The sequence below is a fragment of the Bombus fervidus genome, chromosome 6, assembly GCF_041682495.2.
Source record: "Bombus fervidus isolate BK054 chromosome 6, iyBomFerv1, whole genome shotgun sequence".
Lineage (NCBI taxonomy): Eukaryota > Metazoa > Arthropoda > Insecta > Hymenoptera > Apidae > Bombus > Bombus fervidus.
Genome location: NC_091522.1, coordinates 12,495,324 through 12,507,333, shown reverse-complemented (window position 1 = coordinate 12,507,333; position 12,010 = coordinate 12,495,324). Strand labels below are relative to the sequence as shown.

The window sequence follows — 12,010 nt, the reverse complement described above, 5'->3', positions numbered from 1 at the left end:
GTAAATAGGACGAATCTGCTACAAACAGCGGTTCTAAATCCATCTCGTGATTTCAAAGGGTGAGGAGACCGATTAACCGTTTAGCTGTTGCCACCTCTTTGAAAAGCGTGTAGCTAAAATGTGACGAGTATACTCGTCGAACGCAGAGTACGCGTGACCGTTGTAATACAGAGTTGAGTCGTAACGAATCGACTGTTTTATTTTTTAATTTTCTTACCGACAGGGCTCATCGTGACACGAAACATTGCCGTTTCTTCATGACGAGTATACTCGTCAAAAACAGTCAATTGTTGAAAATCACCGAGTCGCTGTACGAACGTGAAAGAGTCCTCTGATAACACTTGCGTTCAGATTTTTGTTTCGCGTCTCGTGCATATTTCACATCGGCTTGTTTCGCAATGGATGGCAGCGCATGGAAATCCGGCATGATATTTCAGCGGGCTATCGCGTCGCGTTAGGAATTTTAAACTCGTGCTTGACCCGTGCCACGGAAACGAATATCAGCTATAGAAAGCGGCGTGCTGTTGTAACAGTACGCGTATAAATACATAAAATCGGGGCAATCATCCTAAATGGGAGCGCCTTCTAGCGCGTGGTAGGTCGTCTTTTTCGTGCTGTCGTCTGTCGGCTGTCGTTTGTCGCCCGACAAGGGAGCCTTCGTGGTACCGAACACGAAAAAGCGCGAAACCACGCGGGGGAAAAAACCGTTTGACGAGCCAAATTCCATCCTGACGTCGTACTCGCTCGTTGCCTTTATTATTTTCACGTTGGATGGACAGTTTTTCTCGATCCTTCAGAGGTCGTGTTAACGGTTCACGTTTGAGACGGTCGAAGGATAAGTTGTTCGGAGTGGTTGATTTTTCGATTCTTACGATAAAATTTAATCGCAGCTATTGTTTGTGGGGCGAGGGGAAGAAAAAAGGAACACGAGCGTTCTCGATTTTTTAACGCACCGTCTGTATTCGCTCGGCCTACGATGTCGACCGCAAACGATCGGAAATAAAGGCAGCGACGAAAGTTGGCCACTTTTTATGGGCAGGAAACGAACACCGTTTAGGCATAGTGTTTTAGAAAATGCGTGCAACAGCTAATGACCACGAAAATTGATCGGATCTGGCGTCGAAGCTGGTTAATCGTTTTTGTAGTGGGAAGAGACGATCCTGTCTCTCTATGCTACATGTTACGCACCTACGTGAACAGTTTGATAAAAAAAGGGACAAGTTAATATCCTTCACCAAAGGATGAAAATAAGCATGCTATACCTATGTTATTAATCTTCAACGTTCTCGCCAATTAAACGACAGATTTGCGAACGAAGTGATAATACGATCTTCTTGTCGACAAGTCAGGACATCTTCGTTAACACGCTTCTGGCGATGAAAATGTACCGGAAGTACATCATTAGGGGCAAAACGACGTTTTTGGTGTGTTGTAAAATTGTCGAATCGATTTCGATTCATTTTTCATAAAAGTGATCAATTTCCACGAAGCTCGTCTGATCGTTTTCATCCGGGATCAGGCGTCTCCCTGGACGACCGAAAAAAAAGCGTTCTCCAACTCGGTTTCCGCGACTCCGCTGAAGCGCAATCGCAATAAATTTACGCCGGTTGCGTAAATATCCCGTGCAGCGTACTCCTCATGATTTTATAAACGCGTTTCACCCGGGTCTCGCGTATATGTGCGTGCCCGTTATGATCTATGCACAGTGTCTACCCGAAAAAAGGAAAGAGAAAGAGAGAGAGAAAGAGTAAAAAAAGATGAGGTTCCATGATGAGTGATAAAAATTTCAACCTCACTAGAGAATTTCGAACCGTTCCAATATGCGCGACAGTCTTCTGGCAGGTTAATCTCTCGTGCCTATATCTGGATTAATGCTTTTATCCAGCATTTATTGAGCATTAAAAACTGAAGATTTGCAATTTTTATCCTTGATCGCTGGATTCTGTACACATATAGTATTTAATTACTGTGACCCGTATCGGCTTTTTCTTTTCTTCGTTAAACTTAAAGTTTCCTATAGTAAATCTCCCGTATATTTGATTCTTGTGTTTGCGATATCCAAATTTGTAATTCGTTATTAATTTTTGTGTATTCGTAACGCGAAATCTTTTCGAATAAAATGTTTGTCCCGTGTATTATATATCGCGTATGAAATAAAATTGACGAAAAACGTTGATAGATTAAATGTAAACTGGAGGCAATTTTGCGAGCGATCTATTTAAATGTTACCCATGTGTTCGAACAGAGAATATCAGAATTATGTTTATCTGGACACTCTTGACGGCGACGAAGTAATTAATAACTTTGAATGATTCAGAGCTACCGACTGTTCTCTATATTAATAACAAAGATTAACGTTTGCAAGATTCATCTTGCTTAGAACTTCATTTACATTTCAGTTTATTTATCATGTATAGTTTTGAATCATCCACTGTATCATCCATTGAATGTACGAGTTTTTGAGGCCTAACTGATGTTCGTTTGCAAATTCAGCTTGTTGAAAGCCATTGCTTCAACGAGGCTTTGAGGTTTCCGATTAAATTTATATTTTATTTCCAAGTTTCCTTTTCGATATTGCAAGTATCTAGTCGGTCTCGGTTACGGTATTCCACACAGTTACACAATTGTCGATCAGAAAAGAATTAATTAACTTGAACGCCGATATTAAAGAATGCTTTACCGTTCATTCAGAATTCATTGCTCTTGCTATTCTTCTTTCCAATAAATATACGTATGTATAAATAGAAGATTCTAAAGATGTAAACGCGTAACTATAAATCGTTTGTCGTAAATACCACCGATCGCATTTTACAGATGAATAATTCTCGCAACTGCTCCCTTCTTTGCGGCCAACGATACATGTAGGCGGAGCTGAGGGGATGGTTTTCCAGCGTGCGTGGAAACACAGGGGAGGAAATAATTGTTGAGCATCGTATCGCCTCGCCAGGCCGAAGCTAATATTGGATTAGTTTTTAATTCGAGCCGCCCCTCCAATTTCGTCTGTAAAATACACACGAAATAACGCACGCGTACGATTGTATATGCGTATACGCGCCGGTACGTTGCTACCATTGTACATATAACGGACTATTCTATATTTCTAGTTTCGTTAAAAATTTCTAGTTTCGTTAAAAATTTCTAGTTTCGTTAAAAATTTCTAATTTCATTTGGAAAAAGCAGAATTGAACCTCTTTCGCTTTATCTTTCGAATAAATTCTTCTCTTTCAGATCGGACGGGTTGTTCCGACGCGATCGAGTTTTGGAATTAATTTTATATACGATTATCGGTTAAAATAATTTTGAATATCGTTTTTGAAATAGAAGGTGAAAGATCCGTTTAGATTTTGAAAGTTTCGCGCACCGCTGTACATCGATCATCGTAGTTACAGCTACAGGGTTTCGTTTGAAAGAGAAAATACAATTGCCTATTTTAGATACATCTGTGCGTGAAAGTAAATAAAATGAATTATAAAAGCTGTATTTTATTTCTTACCGCGGAATTACTTTGCCTCGCAAGGGAATTTATTTCGGTTGTGCGTGATATACATACATATTAATAAGATTTATATGTATATATAGAATTGAGAATATCCTTGTATAAAGTTTAGTTGGATACAATTTAGCTGTAATTGGTAACGAAATTTTTTGATGTTTTTTTAGATTAATGTTAATTTAGTTCTCGTGTAACTCTAATATCTATCGGAGCTTTTGGTCTTTAAAAGAGACTTTGTGGGACCGCGTAATTGGATACCGCCGACTACGTTAAAAACTAGAAAAACCACAGGAATATCTTCGTGGACAAGATTACAGGGCGCTTGACGCACAATCATGAGAGTTTCGGAAGACAGAGTCAACGATGACCGACCGGAAACGATTCACTTTCAATTTCCTCTGTCAAGACGAAATACGTAAGGCAGTCACTACACGTTCCAGCATCGTTTAAAACGTATTTTTACTTTCCGATATACACATATTAATATCTCTATTAAATTTACCATTCCACTTGTCTCGTATTATTTTATATCGAAATAAATTTTACTAGTAATTTATCGTTGGTTCGATGGTACCCAAGGAAAGTCATTATTTTTTAGCTACTTTTTGTTTCGTTATATCTCGAGCAGTTTTATTTATCTGCAGAAGACTGTCTATTAAGATCATGCGTACAACAATACGCGACGGTTTATCGTTAAAAACCACTACAGACGTTTCTCATTTATCAGACATTCTTTATTTCATCATATTCCTCAAGGAGACCAGCATTCCCACAAGTATTCTCTAGGTATATCGGTGCAAGTTAAAATAGTTGTATCTGTCGTCTATATGTGTGGAACAGATTAAAAGAAAATAAGAAATAGGGGGCGGAAAGTAAAACGTACCGGCAATTATTTTTCCGTCATAAATAATTTTCTGACGATCCACCGAGAGACGTCCTTAGCCCGGCGGACGAGTCGAAGGCTTCTTTTTTGGCGGGCATTTGTCCCCAAATAATTGGGCGGAACGGCGCGCCGCGTCTTCTCTGCAATTATAGGCAGTAAACGTGGCCACATCCGGCACTAGGAGCTCTCCTAGCTGAAGTGGGATAATTCGCTGCGGAAAGACAACGATTAGGGCGATCAGAGAGGACGAGAAACAGAGAAAGAGAGATAGAGAGGGAGAGAGAAAGAAGCAACTGTGTACGTCTTTGCTGGATATAGTTAAGAAACGATAAAATGAAAATGGAGAAGAAATAAGAGAAAAGTTAATGATATCGAATTTCGGGGATGTTTAATATAAGGAGGATGAAAATTTATTTAACGTTATCGAATGAGCTTTATCACGACTCATTTGCAATGGATGAGCATTATGCAACAACAGCTTCGGGCGATATATAATTCCATTAACGATCGCAGATTAAAGCTGAAATATTTTTGTTGTCGAGCGTGACTCCTGATTCGATTTATATTTCATTGACGCTCGATCGTAATTAAGTTTTCCATGATCAATAGAACTCACTCAGCTCTATGCAATTCTTCTCCGATGTATATCGAAAACGATAGATGGAAAACATCATCATCCGTGAAAAGTAACAACGAGACGTAACTATTTTCTTCGACGAATTTAGGCAAACATTGACAGGACACGAAGCGGACAAACTGCACCTGTAATTTGAAGTGGAACGGTAAAACAGAAAAATAGAAAAACACAGAGATCGTATATGTTTTATAACCGAACAAAAATAGAGCCAACGTTGATCCATCGAATCGATCTGAGAAATACACAACTGCGATTCACGTGTAAGTGACAGTTCGAATTCTGCAGAAAATGAATTTCACGGAATCGTTTTCCAACGGACTTTCAACGAGCGTTTGCTACTCTGTCATTTAGTGGCCACTCTCTTTTTCCCTCTCATGGTCGATTTACAACGAAATTGCACCGTTTTACCGTCCAAAGGGGTAAGAGATGTTACAATGTGAGAGCAATCCGTGACGCCTGGTAACACGCGAAACTTCCGGTTCTTTCGTAACGTCGATCCTAGGGCTCCTCGATCACGAGAAACAAACATCGCGATCGTGCAAGACCTTCTCCCTCTCACGAAACGGGTTCCATACATACAAATGATTCGTCGTAGCAGAAAACTATTCGCTCGTTCACGTTGGGTCATATAAATTTATTCTGTGCGATACAATTGAAAAAATATATACAGTCTACCTTATAAAATGTATCCAGGAGTTGAAGAAATCATGAGTCGTGTGTCGCGGGCCGGACGAGATGCGTTCAAGCGGAGAAATCTGAAGAAATCCAAGTGCCAAGTGGACAGAAACGATCATCTTTTTGCGAAAAAGAACGATTTATTCGGATCATTCGTGGTTGTTTCGCTGATTATTTCTCTTATCTTACATTAACATGGTGTTACCTACGAAAATGAAACGTACGTAATCGGTATCGGCGTTGAACGATTTAACGGTGAACGAAAAATTAGACGATAATATCATCAACAATCGTATGTTAAGAGTCGGTTGTTTAACAAATAAATTACTAAGCCAAGGATTTTGTAATATTCTATCATGTGTTCGCTTATTATGATTTCGTGAAGTTTCATACAATCAACGTATACGCGTACCAGTTGAATCATTTTATGTATAATATATATATATATATGTATATGTATATGTATATGTATATGCATTACTTCTATTTGTCAATTATATACAACGTTACACGTACTTATATAACATCACATCGTTCTCTACGATCGATAATTCTACGGTTGCTCTTAACATAAATATTACGTACCTAATTAGACGGCTTACACGCTCTATTTCGACGACGAATCTTAGTGGTAGCGATATATATATATGTAATATATATGATATATATATCATATATACATATATATTATACATTATATATATATTTATTTATTTATTTATAACTTACAATATCTTTTCGCGATAGTACATTCTTAATTACTCTTTATGATTTTTTGTATTCCTAAGAAAATAATATTGTACAAGGTGTATGTGTTTGTATAGTTGCACAGTTGTAGGATATAGCGGTCACACGAGAAAAATGTGATAAGTCCATTGTTTGTTGATTTTTTTTCACGTCTATGCTGTTCGATGACTAAGAGGAGAGAATTTTAACACGACGCGGTTGAAGAAGACGATGATCAGAGCTAGTTTGACGGATACGTATCTTCCAGAAATAGATAGAAATAGGTGGAAAATAGGATTTATGAAAGGTAAAAAATCAACAACGTGGCTGTGTTATGGAAATAAATATTTTTAGAACTTTTCGATATCGTTCTCTGTATATCGTTCTCTATAAAAAAATAGAAAATGTGACCTATAGTTTTCCCATGTGATCTTTACATACACGTACGTGGTAATTTGTGCATTAGATGTAAGAGAGAATTTTTTCGCTCTTCTAGTTTTACAATTTGTAGGATTGTCTCGGCTCGAGACAGTACGACCCTTTCCTCGGTAATTCGAATCTTTAAAAAATGGAATGTCGTTCACAATTTTCCGTGTGGCTCGGGATGGAAGCAAGGCCGAGGATGTAACTTCGGTTGAAAGATAACGAGGAAAAAAAATGCGAGGGACGTTCGTATCTATAGCGCGTAGCTCATTTTCCTAACACTTAATCGGAGTATAAATTCTAAACTCAATGTTATAAACAATACGCTTAAACTCATTCAGCTTTGTTCCCTTACTGCCCGATTAAAGTATTAAAAATTGCTTTTCTTAATAAAGCTCTTTCCACGGTTGCTACTTCTTCCTTTTCCCTTATTTACACGGAATAAATCGTACATTCGATAATATATTCTCTTTTTGTTCGACATAAACGCTATTGAAGCCACTGAACTAATTTCTTTCGTACTTGACGAGAACGGTACAAGAAATAACGAAAATTTGTCAAAACAAAGGCCGAGCAAAGTTTGTGACACAGAAATAAAAAAATTCATTGGACCGAAACGCGCAAAGAACGATATTAAGATTGTCATCAACGAAAAATCAAAAGGAACGTTCTCTTCGTAAAAGCATAAAATTCTCTCGTACATCTAATAACTAATATCTTCTTTCTGTATTTGTATGATGTGTAAGTACATGTGTGCACGTCTAATGTTCGAAACAAAACGCTGTCGTCAAGTCGATCGCAGAAACGGATTAATATCGTACATACATCGTAATGTTTTTAATTACAAACTATCGCGCTAATATATACACAGATATGTCGTGCGGATCTTTCAATTAAGCTGCGTCATTCGAAAGATGCACCGAGGAGGAGGCTCCCGGTCAATGATAATGCATTGTATACATAAATCGTGTTTTGCGACGCCTTCAATTATTGCTGCGTTAAAGTATCGGTAAGACGAAATTCTTGGATAATATAGTTTTAACTCTTTTAATGACGAGATCTTTTTATTCTTTCTTTGATATCCTACCTTTCAATTTCTCTTTTGCCTTTAATTTTAATCGAACGCGGTTACAAAAGTTGTTTAACATTGAGGAACAGGACATCGTACGGTGTACGAAATCTCTTCGCAAGCGGAACGACGCGGACGAGATGTATACTCTACGAAAAAATGTTAAACGAAGGTAAAAGACTAAGCTGATATTCGTTAAACGGCCTCCTTCTATGATAGTTGCAATTACCGAATTTTGACATTTTTAAAAACGCGTACGCACAGCGCAAAATTGGAATCGATAGTTGGCAGATGACGATGATCTAATTGTTGATATCCGATGACTGTACCATTTTTATGTTACAAAAGATAAAAACAAGATAAAAAATCTGGTCCTAAAAAGGATTAAAAGGAGTCGACGTGCTCCAGAAGATCGCCATCAGCCGTCGTCGAAAGGGTTAATTCCATCGCCTATCGAAGAATTTCGCAAACTTCGGAAGCTGTCCGGATCTCACTCTTCGCCTTTCCTCTTCTCCTTTCTATGTTTCTACTTTCTTTCGATGTCCCTGCGTATCGTGTCTGTTTGACGAGGGTAAATTTCTGCGGAGCGAGCTCACAGGGGTGGCGATGGCGAAAAAACGAGAGCAATCCGTAATTATTTAAGTTTCTTTTTTAGCTCCCTATCAGTCCCCTCGGTTCGTTAATTAAGTACGTCGATAAAATTGGCCGTCGTGACGGTAAGACGTTGATACTACCTAGAAATAGCGCAATTAAGACGACTGCTGGCCTCTGATGCTCTTTTTCGTTCGATCTCTGTGACTTCTTTTCTCTGTCAATAATGTCACGTCAAATTAACGCGCCGCGATTAGTTGTCGTTTCGGAAAATTTTTTAAATTCCCGTTACACGTGTGAGTGCGCGTGTATTTATACGACTAATAGATTCGTAATAGAGAAGAGATTGTCGCGTGTTAAACTCGAGATTGATGGAATTACAGTGACGATTCGCCTTGCCATTTTATCGTTCATATTTGATACAGGTCGATATAAATAAAGTGGGACATATTCCTGAGATTTCAGAGATCCGGTTTGAAATTGCTCGTTGCGTTTGTCGATTCTTTCTATACATTCTCAAATTGGAGCATGTTGAACGTCACTGTGACATTTCAAAAAATATCGTACGTTTCGATATGAATATAAATGAAAAATATATCGTTATTCGTCGAACTATCTACTATGAAGTTTCAGAGGACTCTAGTAATCTCAGTCTGGTTTTCATAATCCGCCGACTGAAGAAACGTTGTGTATAAAAGAGCATTTAAACTTGCGGATGCAGAGATCGAACGAAAAAGGGCAAGTAATATCCAACAACATTCGCGATATATATTTCCACGTTATCAACTATAATTACATTTCAAGTTTCCATTTTTCCCTCACATCAAATACTATCATTTAACAACAAATCTTCTTTCGAAATTAAGTAAAAGCTACTCGCTCGATCATTTCCACCGAAAACGCGCTAAATTAAATTTAACAGCAAATCTCACTACAAGTTTCAAACACGTCTAAAGAAAACTGGAAGGAGATGAAGATAAAAATACGAATTGAGTAAGCTATTCCAGACCTCTTTCTGTCAACGTTTTCAAGTGTGAACGACTGCTATTTTCGCAGTAAGGCCCGGTCGCAGATGCGCGACTTTTGTCGTTGCCATCTCGCTGCGATGTCTGTCTTGTTATTCTGTTATTCCTTGTATATCATCAAACATAATTGGCAAACCACAACGGAGATGCGAAGATAGGATGCGTGAACGCTGCATAGAGGCTGTTCGTTTCTTGTCTAATGACTAATAAAGCATGCACATTCGTACGGTAAATATGTAAGTGTAACACCGATCAACGAGCGGCGTCAATGCGTAGCTAATCGTGTGCGTACTATGCATGTCTGATTAGACAAGAACAGAAAAGGCCTGTACGTAGCGTTCTCTTTCTATTCTCACATCGTATTCGCTTGCACGGTTAACACATGACTCGCGTATTACGTCTTCGTATCTCTACGGGGGAAACGAAGAGAGACACACGGTGTCGTGAATAATTATAAACTCGAGCCTATTTTTAGATGTTTCATCGTATTGGAAGGAAATCGTTGATATAGTTTCATATTACAATGTAAAGCGAAACTGAATGTACAAAGATTGTGTTTTCGCCTGTGAAAAAATATAAACTCAATGCTAATTTCGTTACGTTTCCATTCAATGGATTTTTCTTTACTTTTGATTGCTACTAATTAATCCTTTAGGTACACCATCCGCTAATTTATCGAAATTTTCGTCTCGAGTATTCACCTACGCTGATTTTATTCCTCTTTCCATGTTCGCTGACGTATTCTATCGGCGACTCCTGCTGATCGTGAAATTTTCTTCCTAGAACTCCCCACAGGTTTTCGATCGGATTCCGATCGCGAATGCTGGCCATGGTAATTCGATTTTATTCCGAAATCTTGAAACCGCCTTCCCGTGCTTCAGCGTTGTCTTTTTGAAAAATCGTCTCCTGTTTCGAAGACCGATAATTCGCCGCGTAACGTCTCCTGATATCCCAACAGCGTTCGATTCGTCCTTTACAAGAACGAGTTTCGCTTTGTCAATCCAGTATCCAGCCATGGTCAGTGGTTGTTCTTTGGAAATATCGAGGAAATAACGCGAGGAAGCACGTTGTTTGAATCTACGATCGTTCGAAGCACTGCACCACGGCAACGAGACTGCAACGACAAGAGTCGCACCGGTCCTAGAAAACGTACAACTATTCTATCGTAGAAATGTGACACGACTGATACGTAACAAGTTTCACTCGGCAAGAGTCTTTGAATGCGCGTCGATTATCCCGGTTCAACAAATCGGTTCGGCTAGAGGTTGTGGTGGACCGTACGGCGAGGCCCACTGACCCACAGGATGGGTCAGAGCAGTGGGTGCTTGTTGTCTGTCTAAACTGGGAACGGTGGTTCCCGCTGGATGGTTCGGCACTGTTGCGGGATAAGCCACTTTTCCAAGCGCCTCGGCTTGAAGGGACAGCATCAACCGATTCGCCGCCTGCCTCTCGGCCTCTCTTTCTTCCGCCGTTTGCCTCCTAAAACAGATGGAAAGATTGAAAATGATCGAGCGTCCCTCGTGGAGAGAACGGAAGAAAATTGTGAACGTTCGTAAAGTTCGTACAAGTATTGCACTCGGTTCTTAGGTAGCGGTTTAGTATGGGATACCTTCGGATATTTGATACGAACTGACGGATATCGAGGGCTGCTACGATTTTCGTTTGTTTCACGTTATTCCTACTGCTGGAAGTATTTTATTGTGTGCTTGCAATTCCGGTATAAATTATTTTTCAGTACAACGCGGTATTTATAGACGAGGTGATGCTAAAATACGTATTAAACAAATTATTTGTCGAAGCTTTTAACTTGCAACTTCTTAAACTTCCAAGTTGCGAAGATTACGGTGGTATCGTACAGGTAAACATTTTCCAACTCCTAAATTTTCGAATATTAAATCTGCGAGCTCTCGAGTTTTCAAATTTCGAAATTCCGAAGCTTCACGGTTTGAAAAGTTTGAAAAGATCGTCAGTGTCGCGATCTTTGAAAAACTGAAGATCAGGCAAAGCTTTAAAATCAAAGTTACTGTCGTTACATAGGTACCGAATTATGCTTGCGAGATCCAGCCAGTTAAACGATAGGGTGGCGGGGGTTGCTGGAACGTTGTAGAAAACACGAAACGAGAAACGGCTGCGAGGGTAGCCGGGACAGTGGAAAGAGACTGGCGGTCGTTGGAGCGGAAAACAGAAGACAAACGTAATAAAGTTAATTCGATTCGTCGGTGGTGCAGCGCTCAGGGGTGGTTCGTGAGTGTCTGTTTTCTAGCACTAAGTCTATTAGGGTAGCAGAAAATGGTCGACTTGTTGGCAACGTCACTTAGGTGGAAGCTTTTATGGAAATCTTTTATTTTCTTCTTTGGAAAATTCCTGCGTAATTATCGATCAAACTTTGCTCGAACCTTACCGCGTAACAGACTCGTCTAACAAACAACGAGGATCAGAAGAATCGCGATCGAATTGCCATAATCGGCCACTTACTCATCGTCGGTTC

At 39.3% G+C, this 12,010-nt stretch overlaps 2 protein-coding genes across 2 annotated transcripts in view; one reads left to right on the top strand and one right to left on the bottom strand.

The window, feature by feature from the left end:
- Window positions 1–1,136: 1,136 nt before the first annotated feature.
- The window catches only part of Nop56 (Nop56 ribonucleoprotein), a 102,629-nt gene continuing 91,755 nt past the window's right edge, over window positions 1,137–12,010 (top strand). The window contains exon 1 of the mRNA XM_072005456.1: window positions 1,137–1,148. The gene's annotated coding sequence lies outside the window, so the exon portion shown is untranslated. The remainder of the gene's footprint in view (window positions 1,149–12,010) is intronic.
- C15 (homeobox protein C15) overlaps window positions 5,627–12,010 on the bottom strand; it is a 50,460-nt gene continuing 44,076 nt past the window's right edge. The window contains exon 3 of the mRNA XM_072005457.1: window positions 5,627–11,001. Within this exon, the coding sequence (XP_071861558.1) occupies window positions 10,764–11,001 (238 nt within the window). The 3' untranslated portion in view covers window positions 5,627–10,763. The remainder of the gene's footprint in view (window positions 11,002–12,010) is intronic.